The sequence below is a fragment of the Equus quagga genome, chromosome 9 (genome assembly GCF_021613505.1).
Source record: "Equus quagga isolate Etosha38 chromosome 9, UCLA_HA_Equagga_1.0, whole genome shotgun sequence".
NCBI lineage: Eukaryota > Metazoa > Chordata > Mammalia > Perissodactyla > Equidae > Equus > Equus quagga.
In genome coordinates, this window is record NC_060275.1 from 77674097 (window position 1) to 77697280 (window position 23184).

Consider the following 23184-nt stretch of genomic DNA (forward strand, 5'->3'; position numbering starts at 1 on the left):
CATGAACAAACCTTGAGAACACTAGGCTAAGTGAAACAAGCCAGTCACATAAAGACAAATACTGTATCATGGTACTTATATGATGTACTAGAATAGTCAAATTCATTGAGAAAGTAGAACAGAGGTTGCAAGAGTCTTGGAAGAAGGGAGAATGAAAAGTTACTGTTTAAGGAGTATAGAGTTTCAGTTTTGCAAGAAGAGTTTTGGAGATAGATGGTGGTGACAGTTGGACATCGATATGAATGTATTTAATACCACTGAACTGTACATTTAAAAATGGTTAAAATTGTAAGTTTTAAGTTATGTGTATTTTACTACAATAAAAAATTAGAAAAAATGTATATTATATTATAAAAAATTATATATATATATATACATACGATTGTATTGTATTCGGTACTAGGGAAAAAGATTACTGAACTCACAGTCCAACACAGAAGATGGGATATAATCAAATAACAACAGTCTGCTAGGTTTTTATGTGGTCTGTAGAAAGTACTAGGGTAGCTTGGATGCAGAGATGAACGTGTGACTAGCACTGTCCACTGAGAATGGAAATTGGGATGGGTAGGAAATGGAGTAGAGATAGCTTTAAAATCTTCATAGAAGAATTGGTATTTGAGTGGCTTTGAAAGGTGAATAAGAATTTCGAGAGATAACAGAGAAGGTATTCCAAGCAGAGGAATGGAAGTATTGAAAAGATGGAACGTTTGATAAAAGTTCTGTCTGGTTGAAACATAGGACCAATGGAGGAGTGGTAGGAGATGATGTTAGTGAAATAGATATTGGAAGCTACACTGTTTACCACATTAGAGAATTTAGATTTCATTCTAGATCAATGGTCTTAACCAGTAATGGGCTTCAGGATCACTTGTGGAGTTTTCAAAAATACCTACGCCCAGATTTATCACTGGAGATTTGGGTTAGTATATCCAGAGTGGAGCCTGGGCTTCTTCATGTTATTGAAGCTCCACAGTGATTCAGATGGGCTCCCAGAGTCACTACTAAAGGTAATAAATCATTGTTAAAGATTTTATTTTATTTTATTTTATTTTATTTTATTTTATTTTATTTTGAGGAAGATTAGCCCTGAACTAATATCTGCTGCCAATCCTCCTCTTTTTGCTGAGGAAAACTGGCCCTGAGCTAACCGTCGCCATCTTCCTCTACTTTATACATGGGACACCTACCACAGCATGGCTTACCAAGTGGTGCCATGTCCGCACCTGGGATCCGAACCAGTGAACCCTGGGCCACCAAAGTGGAACTTGTGCACTTAAGCGGTGCACCCCCAAAGATTTTATTTTTAAGGTGAGAGACATGTTAAGGTTCATTTAGCTCTGATGGCAATATGATGGACGACCTGGAGTGGGTAGGACCTGAAGGTAAGAAGACAAAATAGAAGGTTCCTAAAGTGGATGAGAGCTAATGACAGCCTGGATTAAGACAGTGGCAATAGGGACAAAGAATAAGGATAGATTTGAGAGCATTCAGAAAGCCAATACTATTGGAGAAATAAAAAAACAGTGCTCAAATTTGCACATCAGATAATTGGATGAGGGTTGATCCATTAACTAAAATAGTAAATGCTGGCATAACTACTAAATACAACATCTGGCAGATTGTCAAAGAGTAGGTATTCAATAAATGTTTGTTGGACGAATTAAAAAACTCTAATAAACCAATGATCATACAATTGTGGAGGAAAAAAATGAGTAAGTAAGGTTGAGTTTATGGATGGGCTTTGTTGGTTTTTGACAGATCTAGACGTGTGGGACAGGTGGAGTGGGAAGTTGTGAAAAAGATATGTAAAGCAGGGAGTGTCATCAAAGCAAAAAAACACAAAGGTTGGAAAGGTGAAGCTGGGTTCTAGAAACCGTGAACAGTTCAGTTTGGCTCTACGATAGTGAGAGATGAGACTATAAAGATACAGTGGCTCCATAATGTGGTATGTTTGAGAGTCAGACTGAGGTAGTTTTAATTAATTAAGGAGGCAATGGTGAGTCGTGGCTTTTGGGCAGGGGTCTTCCATGATCTTTAGGATCATGTTCTTTTGGGAGATTCTTATAGCAGCAGTGAGATAGGATGGCTTGGGATGAGAAGAAATCTAAAGGGAGAAAGATTAATTAGAAGGTTCCTATGAGGGTAGAAGCAAAAGATAACAATAAGAAGCTGAGCAATGATGGTCATAGAAGGAATGGAAAGGCAGGAGCAGAATCAAAAGATATTCAGAAAAAAATTACTATGCCAGATCAGGCCCCAGATTGGGATGGTTGGAGGTTAGAGCTGGACTCAGAGTGAGCCCTGGGTGACAGAGCATTAGGGTCTCAATGAATAGAAGTAATGATGTCAAGAAGGTGAGAAGTTGCAAGTAAAGATAATTGATTTTGTGGTGTCAGCAGGATGTCCAAGTGGAGAAATGTTCTGGGCACCTAGAAATGCAACACTGCAGTCTAGAAGACAGACTGGGGCCAGAAATTTGAACTTGGAAGCCATCTGGTATAAGTGATAAATGAAGTGGATAGGATGGCCAAGGAAACTGAGAATAAGCCTAAGAGAAAACCCCACAGGGGTATGCTTACACTTGGCAGGGTAAAGGAGGGAGGGAAATCTAGGAAATAGGAAGAGGAGCAGTCGTAGAGAGAGACAAGACTCATCTGGAAAATGCATCTCTCAGAAGACAAGAAACAGAGCCTCAAAAGGAAAGAGTGGGTAAATAGAGTCAAAAAGAGAATTGAAGGAAGAGAAGGACCGAGATAGGGCAGAAGGTCTGTTGACGGGTGAGGAAGCTTTGGTGGGTTTGAAGCTGAACTGACGGGGTTTACAGAAGGAAGGCATGGAGGAAGGCATGAGGGAGCTGAACTGTTCCATCTCCTTTCTGATGCAAGAGGCAGGGGTACTGATAGCATGGTTCCTGGCATTGTGGCCATTTGGGTTTAATGAACTCAATTTATCCTTCCATGTATGCTCAGTAATCATATAACTTTCACTGAAACAACAGGGCAAGAACTACAGGTGCAAAGAGCATTAAGGACTCTCAAGTCTGGAACTTGATTCATGAAAACTGCCTGCCTGGGGGCACTGGGTCTCACCATTTCCTGAGAGGAAACGGTCAACGTTAAAATGACCATTTTGTATGTCAATATGCGTGCCAGAGCTATGCGTGGCAATTAACTAAATATCACGACACTATTAATTGCACACTTTTTTGTCACTAATTTGAAATGATATTTTTGTCATAAACTAAATTCCTGTATAGATTTGAGTCTGTATCTGGACTCTATTTCATTTCATTTTATACCAAACCTGCTGGTATTTAATTGGGATTGCCTTGAGTTTATAAATTAATTTGAGAAGAACCAGCATTTTTACAATATTCAGTCTGCTAAAAAGAAGGGTATTTAAACCTTCTTTTATGTCTCTCAGTGGAAGATAATTATTTTTTCATATTGTTCCTAAACTTGTCTTTTTCAGTTTATTGCTATAGATTTCCCTTTTGCATTGCTATTGTCAATGGTATTATTTTTTGCACTGCAAGTGTGTGTTAGTAAGAAAGATGTAGATATTTTCTCAGATGAACAATTAAAAATTTTTAAAAATCTAAAGCAAATTTCAGTTTTTAATAGCATCTGACCTTCATTGAGCTGATACACATGTAAAAAAAAAATCATTTTGGATACTACTATCGTGTAAAACAGGGAAAAAAATGAATGTGGTTTATTTCGTTTTTGTGTTGCTAAAGTTTCCTTACAGAAGACAAGCTGTATTTGGAGTTAAAATGGGCTGTCTGTTCAGTCTTGGTCCCACCAATGGGAGCTCCGTTTTCCTCCTAACACCACACAAAGCTCGAGCTAAACTCTGGCTCTTTCCCCAGAAAAGCAGACCAGTTCAGTCCTGCTGCTTGAATTCATGACCATGACCAAGGGCTCTTCAGTGTCTCCTCCCCAGGTGCTGGTGGAACAGGTTGAAGGAAGCTGCAGCCACAGCAGTAATCCCCCCACTGCCAATCACACTCATCACGGACAGAGAGGAGTTTTCAGATGGTTTCACGCAGCCATGAGTCAGAAAGGGTTTTAGTTTTACCTTTTTCTTCATCCCAGTCCTTTGAAACTTTTCAGTTTGGAGAAAAACTGAAAACTATTTAACAAATCTATACAAGGGGTAAGCAAACTTTTACTGTAAAGGGCCAGATAGAAATGTTCTAGGCTTTGTGGGCCACATGGTCTCAGTTGCAACTTCTTAAATCTGTTGTAGCATGAAAGCAGTAAATGAGCCTGGCTGTCTTCTAACAAAACTTTATTTACAAAACAAGTGGTGGGCCGGATTTGGCTCATAGGCCAGATTTAGCCTGTGGTTCATAGTTCCCAGATCCCTATTTTAGATCAGTAAACTTCCAAACCATTCATTATTTATATTTTAAAGAATAAAAGCAATGCGCTAGTCTCCACAGAGCTAATGATGACAGGATGCAAAGCACCGGAATGAACAAAATGTAGAAAAAGCACCAAAATGATTTCTTATCAATTCCAAAATAGCAATTCTGAGCATAGCTAGCATTTGTCTGCTTTACAAAGCACAAATGGGATCATAGTATTTAATAAACACACATATTACATTGTGGTGTGAGGAGGAAGAGAGAGTGGCATGAAAAAATCAGTAGTAATGAAAGCATTTGTTCTTACTTACCAATCCTGTACCGCATTGAAGGATTCCTCATTTGTGATGTCATACATTAAAATAAAGCCCATGGCCCCACGATAATAAGCTGTGGTGATAGTCCTGTATCTTTCCTGGCCTGCTGTGTCCTAAAAGATAATAATAATAATCTCTCAAAAAATAAGGCAATACATTTTAGGGGAAGTGGTTATTCCAGAAATAATCACCATAAAGAGTCTAAATTGTACTTGCAGTGTACAGCTGCGCATATTTTTCAGTCTTGTTTTTCCTAATAGTTTTCATATGGCAGTTCTGCATTATTATGAAAAATTCTCTTTTCGTAAAGATCTAGTTCAAAGTACCTTCTACATAGCTTCATTCTTATTAAGTAGCATCTAACTATAGAAAATAAAATAAAAAGAAAGATCATACATATCAAAAGGTGTGGCTTTTGTATAGTTTACAGCCAGAGGAGTACATTAGCTCCATCATTATGTATTTATTGTCTCCCTACTATGAACAAGACACTGTGGGGGAAAAAAGAAGTTTATGAAAAAGACCCTGTTTTTAAAGGCATGCAGTTTAGTATCAGTTATTCAACTGTAAAATGAGATTAAAAATATCTTCTTTGTGTGGAAGTTTGAGTCAGACAGATCTAGAATTCCTGCTCTCCCCTTAGTTAGCTGGGGGAATGTGGGCAAGCCACTGAACCTCCGTGAAGTGACCACCTCTAAGGTCCACCATGCTTGTTAGGGTTACATGAAATAGTGCATGTGAAGTGCTGCACACAGAGCCTGGCACGCAAAAAGTGGTCAGTAAACGGCACGTACTGGCTGTTGTTCCCGAAATTTGGGGAGGCAAGGCTAACACAGGATGGGAGATAGCAGCTTACAAATACAGGGGTTCCAGGACTGCAAAAGAGCTGGCATGGAACAGTTAAATCTGGGAATCAGAGGCAGCTATGTCACTGAAACAACCCATATATGTCATGTGAACTATATAGTGTAGCTCAAGAGATTACTCCTAAATTCTACCAGCTCTTGCCCCTTTGTCTTCTCGGGACCTGGGATGTCACTTACAACCCCCTTCACCACTTTCCCTGGAGACTGGGCTCTGACTTCTCTCTGCTGTTACTCTAGGTGCTTAGCATTTTGGACTGAAATGTTACCTTCTTTCCGACTTCAGCGTGGGTCGTCTTGCTCCCCTTCTCCTAGAGATGCCTCCTTTCTACACAGAGTGCATCCCAACTCCCCCTAAGACTTAAGAAGTCTTTAAGTGAAAGCTAATGTGTTGGGTGGCACAAGAATAGATTCCTTTAGCATCAAAATGCAGCTAAGATCTCCTGGATCTCACTGTTGGGTTGGGCTCATGTTGGATAGGCTGTTCATCACCCATAGGTATCTCCTGCTTGGATGCTTACACTCCACCTGGACCAACAGTGGGAAACTCAAGATTGCTTACAATTTTCTCCTGATTTGTGCGCTATATTCTATTTAGCTCCTGCAAGTTCAGAGAAGGGTGATCAAAGAAGGCTGAGGAAATCAGCGAAGGATTCTGAGAGAACGTGGTGGTGTGAAACGGAACTTGAAAATTAGCTAAGGGTGTGACTTTTCATGAAGCCAGCAACAATTATATTCTACTCTTGGAGCAGAGATAAGGCTGGCCTGATTGGAAGATATTCATTAGGTAATACAACAGAGATAAGGTTGCAAAGGTAAGATGAAAACAGACTATGATAGCAAAAATACAGCAAAATCAGTGAAGAGCTTTTAAAACATACCACCAACAGGAGAAAACAAAAAGGAAAACATATATTTCACCAAATGAACATTTGACAACTCCTTGAATATAGAAAAAAATGCTATAAATAAAATTGAAATGATATATAAACAAATGATAAACTGGGAACTATATTTGCATGGTACCAGCGAGACCAAAAGTTAATATCTTTGATATATTAAATGGTATTAGAAATCATTAAAAAATGTTAAATATTCTAATTTTTAAAATTTTTTATTAATAGGCTCATAAATAGCTAATTAATTTATAAAAAGAGTTGACTCTCAAGCATAATAATAGAAATGTAATGCTGCATAGTTTCATGCCCTTATAATAGAATTTACCTGTCAACTATTTGAATATTTTATTATACATTGCTTAGTATTTTATAAATTTGAAAGTGTAGGTGTTAGTCATAAATATGGATATCATAAGTTGCACATAATTGGGATAAATATACAAATTTGTTAGGCAGAGAGAAGCAAATCTTGAGCTTATTTGGATATTCTTGGATATTTGTGGGATCTAATTCAATTAACAGTATATCCAAATGTGAAATAAGGAAGAAAGTTAGAGAACCAAATTCCTAAGTACCATGTTTAAAGAGCGAGGTATAATCAGAGGTTGTGTAATATATTTTAGCTCTCTGGGGAACAGAACCCCTTATAACTAGTCACTCTATAAAACTTATCCACTTTTGACTTGGGTTCATATTTTCCAGAACACATTTTCTATAAAATTACCTTTTTTTTTTTTTTGCCTATTGTGAAACGCTGTAAATGGTTTTCTTTTTCTCTTGGTAAAATATCCTTTTGGATTGATTGAGCAACCTTCTTAAAGATTGGGGACCTCATTCCTGCTGCCTTCTCTGTACAACAGATAGCTTTTCCATAATTTCTCAATAGGAGCAAACAGCCACTATACCCGAGGCACTGCTAAAAGGTGACCCAGACCCTTCCTGTCAAGCATGTCTTCAACACACTGAATAATACTGTGTTGGAAAACTATGGCATTATCTCTTTCTCCTTGACCCCTTCCAGTGATGCCTTCCCTTTTCATGTGATGTTAATTTTATTTTGACATAAAAGAAACTAGTTCTAGTGTTATAAAACACACCAATTTCACACTGTAGGTATATTTAGTCTTTGAGAGAGCAGAAATCAAGGTCCCGTTATATTATGATTGAGATGTTACAGGAAACCACAGAGTTGAATAGCCATTAGGTCTCAAAATTTAAAAATAGAGAAAGGAGAACAAAAAAAAGCTTCTAAGAAAAAAAGAAAATAGAAGCTTTCAGATAGCACTTAAGTCACAGCAAAGGGCAGGACCTTCCACACCATTCTGACTTGACCCCAGAAACACAATGTAATTGGAAGTAGTCATCACCTAAAAACTCTCAGGGAGAATAAGAAATTGCACCAAACAGAGGAAGTGTGGTAAGAAATAAAAAGGAAATTCTCTTTCCAAGTAAAAGAAAATAAAAAAGAGTAAAACTAAGCTAATAAACAGACACCAAGTTGGTTCTGCATTGGTTTTGAGCACAGAAAACAATCTCAGAATTACAAACTCATTAGCATATTCTCTCCCATGATATCTGGAAGAATAGGAAGTCAGAAAAACACTTCATTATGTTTGACATTTACTAATGATGATACAAGATTATATTTGAAAGAAAAGAACATTTTATAATGTCAAGAGCCACTAATGTAATTAAATGTGAACATTCTCCGAAGGTAAGTGACTGAAATGGTACCTCTTCTCAATGTGCTCAGGAAAATGTCTCCAAATTCTGGCTTTGCATTGTTCCTCTGCCCCATTGATTCTAATAGCTAGGAATACCTGCTGATTTACTGTAAATATAGGTTTCTGGTGATTGAAAACCACCACGATAAATCTCTTCCAGAGAAAATGAGGGATTAAAAAAGTGATTAAATAATGAAAATTTTTTCCTTCATTTTCCTCTCTTTTAAGAAAAATAAAATCATTTTAGTTGGTTTAAACATTTTGATTTCTCCCTCATGTTTTTAGGAGGAATTTTTGGCCTTAATGATAAGTTTGATTAGCAAATACTTGAATAACTGTGAAGAAAAGACTGTAAAATGGAAAACATTAGCAGCTTGATAATAGTAGCCAGTATCAATTTCAGTTTGAATTTAGGCATTCTTGTCTTACGGTCTGTTCTCTGATGAAACATTTTATTCCTTTAACTGTATGTACTGCATTGTGAAAGCATTCTGAGGTCATGCAGAGATAATGTGCAGTTTTAAGACTGAGGAAAGAGCTTTCGTTTGTAAGGTCTGGGTTATATTGTAATTTGGTTTTTGTTTTGGTGATTACTTCTCTCTGTATTGGATTAAAGGGAAAATGGAAGTAACCATTAGTAAAGAAACATAACTCAAATAATATCACCACAATCAAAATACATTTATTGAATGTCTAGACAGAGAAAAATAGACTGAAGGATAGACAATCCTGGTACCTGTTAAAGTAAGTAAGTTTATAGGTAAAGAAACCAAACCAAAACACATTGGTGTTAACTGATCAACAAAAGCAATTTAATTAAGCTAAAGGAAATAATATTTAATAACCCAAAGAGGAAGTCAACAGAAATGGAGGATGCATTGCAACATGAGACATAAAACACACTTCAGTGAGTTCCAAATGGACACAAAGACGTGGAATGGAATAAACACTTGTCATTTAGCATTCAAGCAAGTAGTAATCTCATAACTTGTATTGGCTACATTTTACCTATAGGAATTATTTTGAATCATCAAAGGAAGATTAAATTATGCTCAATAAAGCTTAATATTAACACTGATTGATTGATTCATTCATTCATTCAATAAACATTTAGTGAACACATTACTAGTTAGGGACTGTGATAGGTATATACTAAATTTATTCTATTCTAGACATATTTTTGTATATTTTAAAATTCGACACATTAAAAGCATTTTATTAATCAGAATATTATATTCCCTACATGTCTAGAAAAGATTAAATAAAATCGTGAAAATATCATTTCCAAAGAAGCAGACAGCTTAGAAACTTAAAACTGTAATTGAGACCATCTGCTCAGTGGTGAAGTTCTCCAATTCCTAGTCACGGTTACGGGTTGTGTTGTGTTCCCCAAAAGATATGCTGAAATCCTAACCCCCAGGACCTGTGAACGGGATCTTTTATTTGGAAATAAGGTCTTTGCAGATGTAATCAAGTTAAAATGAGATCATACCATATTGGGTGGGCCCTAATCCTATGATTAGTATCTTTTTAAGAAGAGAAAACAGAGACACAGAACACACAGATTAAGGCCACACAAAGGCAAAGGCAGAGACTGGAGCCATGCATCAACAAGCCGAGGAATGCCAAGGATTGCTGGCATCCACTAGCAGTTAAAAGAGAGGCATGGAACAAATTCTCCCCTAGAGCCTGAGAGAGCATGGCCCCGCCAACACCTTAATTTAGGACTTCTAGCCTCCAGAACTGTGAGGCAATAAATTTCTGTTGTTTTAAGCCCCTCAGTTTGTGGTACTTCATTATGGTGGCCCCAGGAAACTAATACAGTTACTGACCCAGTTTGCAATCTTCATGATCAGGGAGAAAGCAATATAATTTCACAGCTACCCACACATCCGTTTACTACTTTACAGAGGAGAAAACATAGAAAATTAAAGGCAGTATTATGGAAAAGTCTAACATAGTCTCACTGTATGAATTCATGGATGTTATGCTAAAATGCATTAAAATACCCCATTTATGTAAAATTAATTCTGCTCGAAAAAGAGCGAGTTGATGTATCTTATTGCTTTAAAAAAGTAGATCTTAACATATTTATGTGTATATATACATACATATGTATACATACATACATATATGGTTATTAGAAGGACAGAACAACATTGCCTGAAATGACAAAAATTATAAATTGCTTCATGTTGAAATTTTCATCCTCAAATGGTTGAGATGCTGTTACAGAAAAATCTAACAAGATGCAAGCTTCCCCAACAACAGAAACAATAAAATGCTGATTATTACACATCACTTCTTCTGTATGATGTTACTTCTCCCAAGTTGTATTTATTTTTCATTTCCATAAAGAGGCAGGCATAAAGGAACATTGAATATAGTCTTATAAAAATAGTGAACAAAACGGGAAGCTTAAATATTTTATGCTTTCTTGTTGCATATTTATTTTTAAAATGAAATAAGAATCTTTTTCCTTACAGCAGCTAATCTTCCATTAAAATAAAATTTACAAACCACTTTTCCCTACTGATCTTGTGCAAACAGTCAGTTTGAATTCATTTACACCCACTTAGACAAGCGCCTGTAAACCAAGCCCATATTTTAGAAGAGAGTGCTAATAAACTGGCCTCTAAATAGTTCTTCAATCAATTTAGATGTCCTTCCTACCTATTGTCCTTCATCCTTCCTCTTCACACCAGCAGATTTTATTGATCAGATTTTCTTGTCATAATGTTTCACTTTTAAATACCCAAAGCTTCATTTTACAATAGCATTCACTTCTAAGTAAACCTAATAAAATAAGCCTGAGGCAGAAGGATAAAACTTGACCTATTATTTCTTGGCGGTGTTACCATGGCAATTCATCTTTCCTAGAAGAGAGAAACAGTCATATATAGCTTGGTTATAAGGGGCTTTTGACTCCATTGTCAGTGAGACCCTAACATATCGACCAATTGTGTGTTTTTGCTCATGAAAGTTGGAGACACTTTTCAGTAAACACCTTCTAAATGCTCAGATGAACTCTCTTTAAGACCTTAATAAAATTTACAATCAAAACTGTGCAAAGGCACCTTCATTTATTTTATTTAAGAGCTTGTTTTCAAAGAACGATTAACACAAAGGCAGAGAAAGACGCCATTTTTGCTTTCTTTCTAATTAATCTTTTTGACATACTTCTTCCCAGTGGGATTTTGATTATGCTCAACTTCGTCAAAACCTGGGGGATAAATATTTAAAGGCAGGCAGCTCAGAGCTTTTAGTCAAGGTCGGTGATTGTTTTTCTTCACAGAATGCAATTCAAAATGCTTGCATCAGATCAAATGCTCGATGCTTTAAAGGATAACAGGCTTTTGAGTGGGACTCTTATTGTCACCCTAAAATTGGCAACTAAGACTCAAGCCAGACCCCTTCCAAAGGGATGGAGCTTTCAGTCACACAAGCCACGTGCCAGTTGGCTGGTGGGATGGATGTCTGCTTAGGCAATAGAATTGTTGATCTGCGCTTGTATAGGGGTATTTGAGACCTGGAAAGAGATGGCAGGGTTGAGTAGGGGGAAGCAGTAGAGAAGCCTGACTTCCCACAGGTTAGCATGGCCAGGTGAAGTGAGTTTCTCATGGATCAACAAACATCACAGCAGGTAGCTGCACTTGACACATTTTGCCATTAACTCACTTTTGAGAGGGCTGACTCCTGGATGGGGTGTGGGAGCCTATGAGGAATATTAACAGGGGCAGGAGGGAGCTGAAGGAATGTTAAAAGGGAAGGAACCTGAGCAAATCTCCCATGTCATGTCACCGTGTAGTGGGAGAGGCCTGCAGAACTCCCTGAACATCCTACACAAGGGAACCAGCACTTGGATGTCTGTCACAGAAAACAGGGTGGGTGGCAGGACAGCTTAGCCAGAGAAGCCAAGAGAGAACTATAATTCATATCCAGTTAGATAGAGTCATCTGCCCTTTCTTTGTCTCCCAGCCCTCCTTCCGTCTCTTGACCCTGGAAGAGTAAGAACTAGACAAAGGAGAGACAGAAAAGGTGAAAGTGTGGATCAAACCCCTCTTCCTGATACACTTCCAGTCCCTGGGAATGCAGGCAGATTTGCAAGGGAAGAATAGGAATGTTAAATGAGATATGACCTGGACATTTAAACTAGGCTTAAAAACGCTCAGCTTTTATTTTTTTTAATACACTTTATTTTTTAGAGTAGTTTCAGGTTCGCAGCAAAATTGAACAGAAGGCACAGAGACTTTCCATATACCCTCTGCGCCACACATAGCCTCCCCCATTACCAACATCACCCACCAGAATGGTACATTTGTTGCAGTTGATGAACCTACCCTGACACATCATAATCACTCAAAGTCCAGAGTTTACGTTAGGGTGCACTTTTGGTGGTGTAGATTCCGTGGGTTTGTACAAACGTATAATGACAGGTATCCTCAATTACAGTACCACACAGAGTAATTTCACTGCCCTAAACATCCTCTGTGCTCTGCCCGAGCTTTTTTTTTAAATAAGAGAAAAAGATTGGAAATGGGATGCTCAAGTTGTAGTTTGGGGAGAGGCACAGGACTTTGAAAACAGGGTTTAGATAAAGATAATACCAACGCATGATATTTAACACCAATGGATTTAGACTTTTCACCAAACTAATCACCAGTGAAATATAACAACACAACAACATGAAGAATGTAGACTTAAGCAGGGCTTTACACATTTCAAAGCACATTCACATGTATCATTTCATTTAATTATTATTCTGGGGTAGTAGACCACTTCGTAGATGATGAAACTGAGAAATAAAGAGGCTAGGTGCCAGATCTAAGTCAAAACAGTGGAAAACGACAAATGTCATACCAAACACAGCCTTCCTCACACATTCAAAATTTAGTCCTCCTTCCAAATATTAGACTGAATGTTGAATAATTTAGGTTATATTTTTCACTCTGGGTCTATGTTTGATGTCATTTGGCTATTTAACATTCATGTATGTGCTTTTGATCTTTGTCAGTTTCACTGTTTTGAACTCCATTCATTCTCCAACCATTGGTAGCTGTGTCTAGTCCCAGTACTCTATTGAAACTGTTCATGCTAAAGTAATCAGCGCCATCCTGATTGCCATATCCAGTGGTTTCATTTTTGGCTCTCATCTGATTTTCCTTTTTGAAACATTTGGTACTGAGGACAAGTACTTATTTCTTTAAATCCACTCTTCTACAGCATGGTTCTACAGCATGGTTCTCTGCTGAATCTTTAGCCTCTTTGAATTTTCTTCTTTAGTTACCTTGCGAGCTCTTCTTTTCTGCTCACCTCTTAAAGGCACACAGGCTTCTGATCTTTATCCTCTCTCATCCTCCTGTGCTATACTATCTTCATAGTTTCAAAGGTAATCTATAAATAGCTGCACCTTCGTAGGAAACCGTGACAACATTCTTGTGTCCCAGAAATACATTTCTCTCATCGTAACACACAGATATTTCACATTTGACTTGTACAAAAAACCAAAGTCATGGCAATTCTCTTAAACTTGTGTCACCAGCACTTTAAATCTTTTAATCACAACATCAAAACACAAATTTTTGCAAGCTGAAAATCTGCCAGGTATCCAATATTCTCCCTCACCCTTCATTGACATCCCTCCCACATTTTTAAAGAAATATAATCAGACATGACACTGTTTTTCCTTAAGCCTAGGTCAAGGCAAAAGAAAAGATAATATCACCTAGGATTTTTCTTTATTGAAATACTTTTACTCTTATTACTAATCACAGCTTTCTCTACTCTCTAGGAGAAAATGTCGTTAGTCTGAGATGCAGGCCTAGCATCTTTGGGAGGGAAAAAAGATGCACAAAGAATAAGGTCTGTAAAGATTAAATACAAAACAAGTTCATAGTTTTTAACATGGCTTATAGATTCTTGTCATATCACCAATGTCAGTTCTACACTGTTGAAAAAAGGGTTGAAAGAGTTCCAAAGGCCAGCTGAGTCACTCTAAATTTTGTTAGTTTTAAAATGAAACCAGAACTGGGTATAAAATATATGACTGTGGCATGAGTTTTCCTCTAGAATAGGAGTATTTCTGTGCCTTGTGCAGTCTTTCCTCTGTTAAATAGTCAAGTTGGCTACTCAGCTAATTTCTTTCTCTGATCAGCTTTCTTTTGTTACCCATGCTGAAAAGTGATTGTGTCACTCATTGTAGGTCAAGATCAAAGGTTTTTTTCCTTTTTATTTTTTGAAATCCAATTAGATATTAGGTAGACAGGGTGACCACACATCTTGGTTTGCCCAGAAATGTTCCAGTTTATGTCCTGTGGTAGAAAATGAACACTTAATTACTGAACTTATTGTCTCAAAAATGTCTTCTGGAACTTTTTCAGTTTAATTTATATTTGAAACCAGGTCTGGATCTACAAAACAAGTCATAGTTTCTGACATAAAATGTTTTGTTTGATTAACATAGTGCTTAAATTTTTTAAGCCAACATATAAGAACGTGGAGATTTTTACGCAAAAGACTATTTCTTCTGAAAAATTAAGGAAGATGGTAACAAATGTTGTCTACATTGCTGTGTAGCCAGAGGGCTGGAGCACCTGTCTTTTTGGTCTTGTGTTTTCATGCTCGAGAGAACTCAAGTATATCTTCAGAAAGAAATAAAAATCGCCTATCAAATGGCTAGCCCTTTACTCTTCTGGGCTGTCTTAACTAAGAATAAAACTAATTCTTAACTTAGCCCAAGCAATTTAGTGTCTAGTGCAATTTACATTCGAGCTCAAAATTTATATAATGGAAAAGTCAGGTCGTTTTAACTAATCAATATTCTGCCTGGGTTAACTTCTTGTTAAAAACTAACCAAACGTTAGAAATCTCTATTCCTAACATTGTGCTGAGTACTGAGGAAAACATAGAATAAGTATCCATGAGATACAATCTCTAAATCAAAGAATTTGCATTTCCCATAAACTGGAAAAATAAAGCACATAAAGCAATCTGAGAACCTGGCTGTATTTGAAGCGTTTGTTGTGTGATGTGTGGAGTATGTGCCAGAGGAATCAAAGAAAGGGCAGACTGAAGTGAGCTGGCAAAGCCCCGGGAAGAGGCAAGGCAGGTCCCCAGTGCTGGGAAGGTTTTTGAAGGGGAAGTGAGGTGAGGGGAGGTGGTTAGCAGACACAACCACAATCGGGATGATGAGAAAGACCATGGAAATGAGTCAGGGGTGAAAAGACTGGCACTGATGTTTACTCTTAGTAAATTTCTCTACCACTTTTCCACTGCAGGGGCTAAAACAATATTTATCTTTGAGTATTGCAGACTTTTGTTTGGTATCTGGAAATTCACCAGGCATTGCAAATGAATGGTATGATTCCATATTTCCCCTTTAACCTATAGTATCTGGGGAGGAAAAAACAGGACTGATTCTTCTTTCTTCCAGAGCAGGATCCATAATCTGAAATGGAAGAGAGAAAATGTAATCTGTGACCCAGTACCAGCTGGGTCAAGTAATTAAATCTCTCTGTATTTTTACTTTCTAACTAAAATAGGAATAAAATTATCTATCTTCTCAAGGCTGTGGTAAGGATTAATAAATTAACATATCTGAAGGTTTTTTTGTTTTATTTTTCCCCAGAAGCAGCAATATGAGGAGGAAAGAATAAGGGCTTTAGTGTTAGAACACCTAGGTTCCTACTCTGGCTCTGAGATTCACAGGCTATGTGGCTTTAGAAATATCACCTAACCTCGCTGAGCATTAGTTTCCTGATTTCCACAATGAAATCAATACCTAACACCAGGTTGAACTGCAAGCTGCAAATGAGAAAAGTTCTATGTAAGCTATAAAATGCTATAGGTAGCATCATTACTATTGATTGTGTTAATGATACTAAAGAATCGAAGCTAGCATGTCAAATCCCAATAGAAAGTGTGTGGTAAGATGCAACTGGATTGCTCAGGAAAATATTGCTCCTTACTTATCCCATCACCAGGGAAGGAAAGGAAATAAAGATATTTGTCCTTCAGAATCACCCAGAATCTACGTGCCCTCATTTTCTCTCCCCATGCCTCCTTACATAAAAAGGGAACAGAACTCAAAGATGAAATACAGAATTAAATCCCTATCATAACTATTACTTGATTATGGATTCTGATTTCCTTAAGGTCCTCTGCACATTCTTACTTTTATGATTGTTTTGACCCTCATTGAGACAAAAGGCCTAATGAATTACCAAAGTGTTTTAAGGTTAAAGCAGTGGTTCCCACATCTCAAACTACTGCTCACTATAGTTGATAAGAAACATTTAACAATAAGTGATATGTCAGATGAATGAAGCCTCTAAAATACACAGGGAGACAAAGGAAAATGAAAATGTAGAAACCAGATGCTAGAGAAATAGAAGTCACTGTAGCATCTCATTACGCGCTCCATAGAGAGAGAGACTAAACCACAGCAGGCAGCCGCTGTGCAACAGACGTGGGCAACAAGAGGATGAAATGACTGTCTGAGTTTGGCAGGAGTACTGGAGAGCCAGGGAGAAGAGATATCAGCGAAAAGATGCTTACTTGGGAAAGGCTTCTTGACTTGACCAGAAATAGTATTACTATTAATAATTGCACACCTTTCTCTTTTATAAATGGGTCTAACATATTTCCTTGTTTCTTTATAAATAGCCATCATCTTAAATAATTTTAAAAATATAATGGGATGCTATATAACATTCAAATGGAATATCTAAACATCAAAGGCAACTTCTACTTTCTGAGCACTGTTTCATAAGTTGTCAAATTGGTGGAAAACATTAAGACCCTTCCCTGGCATTTGGGAAACAGGGACACAGACTTGGGCCTCGCACAGCATGGGGCACTTTCACATGTGATCTCTGTGACCTCCCATTTCTGTATGGGATTAAATAGTATCAAATTTGATAAGGCATAAAATCATCCAGGGCCTCCAAAGAGCAATGGTAATTACAAATAAAGCTTTAAGATAACGTACCTAAGTGGATGACAATCTCTAGCCTTCTGCCTACATTTTTTGGTTATGTGGAAACCATCAAAAGATGGTCTCAATCGCTATTTAAGCAATCCTCTCTTTTCTGTTCAGTTCTGATTCGACACAAATGTAGAGCTGAGTCTGATGCTCGGCTCCATAATTGAAGAAACTGAAATCAGAGGCGGAGGTAAGAGGCCAGCTACAGAGACGATTAAGGGGTTAATGAGAGACGTGCCCAGGGAAAACAATTCAAGGAGTCTTTATTAAGCCTCAGAAGTCTGAAGAGTGACTTCCTACAAACTGGGAGGATATAAAAGTCTTTCTGATACAGTATCGGAAGAAGCTCTTTTCTTTTTATAAATCTTCATTCAAGACAGGACTGGACTTTTGGGGAGCAAATGGGACCTGGATATTGGCTGCAAAAATTGGGGAAATTAGAAAGGCAGACATCCTGTCTTGAGGACTGAGCTATGAGTTGTGGATTCTCATCTGGAGAGGTAGAGGGGCCAGAGCGGGGAGGGAGCCTGGTAGGCACTCAGGGCCCCTTTGGCATTATTATTGTGAGGGCTGCTTTTGAAAGGGATAAAACTCAACCATAGAACCAAAAGGAAACAAAAACTAGAAAAGAGGCCAAACTCGTATTAAATCTTGATACAATCTAAATCTAGTATAACATCTACAGAATTTATTCAACCTGAATTCTATTTAGGGTTTAAACTCTCTATGAAGTCAGAAAAGGCACGTTTCCAGGACTCATTACAAATAAACCAACCACATTATTTCCAGATCAAATGAAAAAGAACCTGTACTGACTTGTATGAAAGAGAAAGCAGACAGACAGATTGGCAATACAGAAGATATAAAATATTCACACATTAGCATTTTAAATTTAAGAAGAAAAGTTAGCTAGGACCAAGAAAACCTTATTGATGGGGGAATAAAACCCATGCATAAAACTCGAAGTTACCTTTGATGTTTAGATATTCCATTTGAATGTTATAGCATCCCATTATATTTTTAAAATTATTTTTTATTAAAATTTATTTAAAAACATTTAGTTTTTATTTTTCATAGTAAAAAGTTAGCAAAATCACTGCATTACAAATAGACCAAATAGACCTAAATCTTTTGCCAAACAATCTGGCAGCCCAGAAAAGCATTTTTCCCACATTTAAATTTCACTGACAACATGGCTGCTGGCATGAAAAGTCTGAAAGGGCATTAGTATTCCAACTCTAATTCAAATTTCTACTTTCAATGCAAAAAGTTCTTTTAGGGCTTGTGTGCCAGGCAAATGTATTTTTCTTACCATGTCAACAGACTCTCCCACTTGACTAGCTTGATAGCAGAGTCAGAGAGCAGATGCTCTGGCATCTCCTGATCCTTCTCCTACAGGAAAGACAGAAACTTCTCCAGCTGGGCACCACCCAGGCTGGAGTATGCCAGGCCTGATGATCATGCTGTGTTAATAAGGTCAGGGTCTGATCCCTGTGTGTTCTTCGTTCTGTCCGACTGCATGCTCAACCTGGCAAGTTATTTCACAAATGTGAGAGGCAGGTGGATGGGCAAAGGTGTAAGGCTGTATTTGCGCAGATCCTTCATCCTTCATGGAAAGACGAATGAATGACTCTTTATCAAAGACCAAAGATACTTTAAGCTGCTGAAGAACATGACCGTGTAGGTCAGGGTTTCTTCCCTTGTGGGACCAATAGCAATAAATTCTGATGTAGCTCAGAGTCGGCTTGGAGGAACGGACACAATGGAGAATTATTGCTCGATTTCAGGGAAGTTTTGGGAGATCTATTCCTTCTAACTGACTTATAAATTACATTTGGCATTTTAACATAGTGCCACACTCTCAGAAGTTCTCCTTTAGTAGATTTGGCAGTGGAGTCTGGGAATTTGCACTTTCTCCCAGCACCCTTGGTCGCTCCGATGCTGGTAGTTTGACTAATACCGGGAAACCGTCAAGAGCACGGACTCGGGGGTTAGATGACTCATGCTCACATTCTAGCTCCATCACTTCCTAGCTGTGTGACCTTAGAAAAATCAATTAACCTATCTATATCTGTTTCTTCAATTGTAAAATGAAGACCATGACAGATTATCTACCAAGGCTTTTATGAAGATTAAATGATCTAAAAGAGGCAACTTGTTTAGCATAGGACTTCAGACATAGGAAGTGAGAAATACATGTTAGTTATTACAACTCCTAGCTGCTCTTCACTTTTTGTTTCTTTCTTACGCGCAATGTTTTAAATATCAATATGCTTCATGTTGATGATTTGGGTTTTTAAAATCGACATAGAAATTCATATATATATATATATATAAAATGTGTATGCTATATAATATGTGTGTGTGTATATATATATATAAACAATATGTGTGATAGATCTAACTTTGGGATGTCATTTTTTTCAAAGATGTGACTACAAACCACTGTTAATCACACATTTAAATAAAATAGTGAATGATCAAGGAGTAAAGATGTTTTATAAGTTGTTATTCTTCGCTAAATTATGATCTCTTTTTTTCTCAAATGGAAATAAGCTTACTGCTATCATCTTCCAAATTGTTTGAAGTCGACAAGCAAAAATCTCTGAGCTCTAAAACTTCTTTCTGCCAGAAGACTTACTTGAATATGAAGTGTCCAAGGCAATTAAAGAACAAATACAGACAAGCAAATAAAAATTGGAAATTGCCATGGAAAGAAAACCAAACAAATACTGACTGAAATGTTTCTTGGGCCTTTATCCAATCTGGTTTTTGCAAAGGGATGAAGATCCTTTGCCTCAATGGTCAAAATGACTGGAGATGCATAAATTTTGATAAAACAGAGCAACTCACTAATAAAGAAATGGGTTGCCTCATGAGTTGGTGAGTACTTCATCGCTGGACAAGTTTGACACAGGCTAGGTGAGCAACGTTAAAGATGTTGTAGAAGAGAGTTACACATTCTGTCAAGGGTTAGACTACACAATCACAAGATGCCAAGACAAAAGTTGTAGGTGGTATCGAAGTTGTAAAAACTGGGTGTTGGAAAGTTAATGTTTTTGACAACTACGAAGAAGTAGATAAGTTACGAAGTATCTGTGGAAAGATAAGGAGCTCAGATTTTAGACATTTTTTATTTTGGCTCTACGTGGAAACTCCTCAGCAGAGATATTCTAAAACCAACAATTTATAAATAGGTATGTTCTTATTATATACAAATCTACCTTTTCTTCTAATAGTTCTTTTTATTACTTATTTTCTGCTTTTCTTATTGTAGAAGTTTCAGTGATTCCATAAGGGAAATTAGCCATTTGGCTGTAAATAAAGATGTAAATTTGGGATAGATGCCTAAGACAAAGTTGAAAAATATGTTTATCCTGAGGGAGCTCAAATTCTTCCTTCCAAGACTATTGTCCCACACCTTGTAGGTGGAACTGACAGATCTCTCTTTTCAATTAGTGATAGTAAAGCTTACCATTCAAGGTGGGCACCAAAAGATACTCCTTAAGCAAAAAATGTTTCTATGCTTGGTATCTCCTTTACACTTATTCATAGATCACTCAGTTGTTATTGGCACTAGATTATTTTAACTCATACTTTAAAAAAATTATCTCAAGTATCACCCCAACCACCAGAGAAACATCATAAGAGTCATAAAATCATAATTTTATATTGGAGGCACCAAAGATGTAATATCCAGCATCTCCTATGTTTAAATGAGCTACAAGGCTACTATGAGCAATGTGAAAGTAAGAAGAGATGGATCGGCCAACATAGGATCAATTGCAGCCTAAGCTTCCAATCATAGGAAGATGGACACTTCAGGCATAAGCACATTAACATGTAAAATTTAATTTGCTCCATTTCCAGAAACAAGTTAAAATAGATTAGGAAGCAAAGGGCCCCTTTCCAAAGAGAGAATAAGAGAGGAAGAGATGGAGAGAAGAAGACAGAGGGAGAGCAAGTGGAGAGATGGGGATAAAAGTTCTTGGGAACAAGCAATTTTTTTCAAGGAGTCTTTCAATAATAAATTTGGGTGTCACCTACTTCTACTCCATAAACCCAGTTCCAAGAGACTTAAACTCTTTTCCACAAGAATCCTCTTTACCCTCGTTAATATTCGCTGGAACAAATTTATTTTATCTTGGATTCGGAATTCAAGTCCCTCTTACCTCCTTTCCTAATAAATAAAAAATCTGAATGCCACAATGTCAAACTCGTCATCAAAACTTTTTAAGAGTTCATAAAAGAAAGCCAATTCTTTGTAGACTTCAGTGATTTCACTTTATAGCGATAGTGCCAGACTCCTGACCATAAGACAGAAGAATCTGGTTCACCTTTGCACCAGAACTTCTCCCAATTGCTGCAAAGAATTCACTTGTGAGAAGCTCTTTTCCTCCTGAGGGTAAAGATTGCTTTGTCTACTTAAAAAAGAAAAAGAGCTTAAAAAATATCCTATGTGATGCATAGTTATTTCGTTGGTTGTTTATCTAAAAGTACTTTGAGAACAGAGAGTCCCTGAAGAAATATCTTTCTACTAACACATAACGTGATGTCATAAATAACCAGATGGTTAGACAAACATTGTTGAAGATAGAGGAAAAAAAGTAAAGGATCATAGTGATTACCAAAAATGATAAATTATGATCCTTTTGGCTTTGATGAAATTGGTTCTAAATATAATGTTGCTCTGTCACTTGCTTTGAACCTACCATCCATGAAATGAAGCACGAGGAAACTCACACAGTTAGCTCCTTGCTTGAAGTTCTCTCTGATTTGGTAACATGGGTTTTTTATCAGGTTAATTAACGGTGAACACAGCATTGTCCAACAAATCAGCCTTTCTGGTGTTTAGTAATGGGATCACCACTCCTCATTTAAACTGGAGCTAGAGAGTGAATGAAGTTTATAGCAAGAAAAAAGAAGAAGAGCTAGCTCTCCTTTAGACCTCTGAAAATATGGCAATCAAAATAATTCAGATAAAGTAAAAGTCATTTTATCTGCTTTTCACCTCCCTTTTTTATGACTGCAGTTCTGGAATGGAATAGAAGTTCAGAATCAGATATATTCAGCACAGTTCATTTGTAGGGCATTATTTGTTTTGTTTTTGTTTTTTATCTAGTTTCCTAGCAAGTTTGACATTCATAAAACACTAGTGTTGTCTGTAATTAATACTATGCATTGCGTCTCCAGGACTTCTTTAACTACTGGTTACAAGTCTGTACCCTGAAATAGCATCTCTCCTGCTCCCCCACTGCCCAGCCCTCGGTAACCACCACTTTATTCTCTATTTTTATGAGTTCAGCTTTTTTTAGATTCCACATAGAAGTGAGATCACACAGTATTTGTACAGCATTGTTTTTTGTGTATCTTTACTGCAAGATTCTCAGTGCTTTCAAGAGTCCCATGTTTGAGATTATATTCAGTTATTTAGATTACTTTTCATCTCACTAAACACGTAGAATTTTTTCCTTTTCTGGAAATAGAGATATCTATGCAGTTTATTCTACCAGAGTCCTTTAAATTGGAGCTCTCGCTGCTGCTTCTTATCTGACTACACCAGCAGGCAAACTTAAGAATTATGGACCACAAATTACATGCAAACCCAAGCAGCAGGCAGTTAACAAAGCAGATTTCATGGCCCTGCAGTTTTCATAATTACACGGAAGCCAGGCTTGTTTCTCTTTAGACACCAAAATGTGTTTTTATGAAGAAATTGCTTTCAGGATTTGTCATTAGGGAGTAAATAAGCAAGGATTAAAATGGCATTTATTGTGATGAAACAGTGGCTTGAAATAGTTGATCCAGCAGCTATAGTGAAGCACACTGCAGTCGGGGAAAGGAAAGGCCTTTGGACTTGGGGTCAGAGGTTCTATCTGGGTAACAAGCTCAGTTCTTCCACAAACTTGCCCTGAGGCTTTGGGAAGACCACTTCATCTTTTGAATTTCCTTATTTGTAAAGTGATGTGATTGAATTACATAATTTTTAAGGTCTCTTTCAATTCTAAAGATTCCTAAGCTTA

The 23184-nt window shown here is 37.2% G+C and overlaps 1 protein-coding gene across 1 annotated transcript in view; it reads right to left on the reverse strand.

The window, feature by feature from the left end:
- The window catches only part of RAB3C (RAB3C, member RAS oncogene family), a 241904-nt gene that overhangs the window by 139926 nt on the left and 78794 nt on the right, over positions 1-23184 (reverse strand). The window contains exon 2 of the mRNA XM_046672482.1: positions 4687-4805. Coding sequence (XP_046528438.1) covers positions 4687-4805 — 119 coding nt within the window. The remainder of the gene's footprint in view (positions 1-4686; positions 4806-23184) is intronic.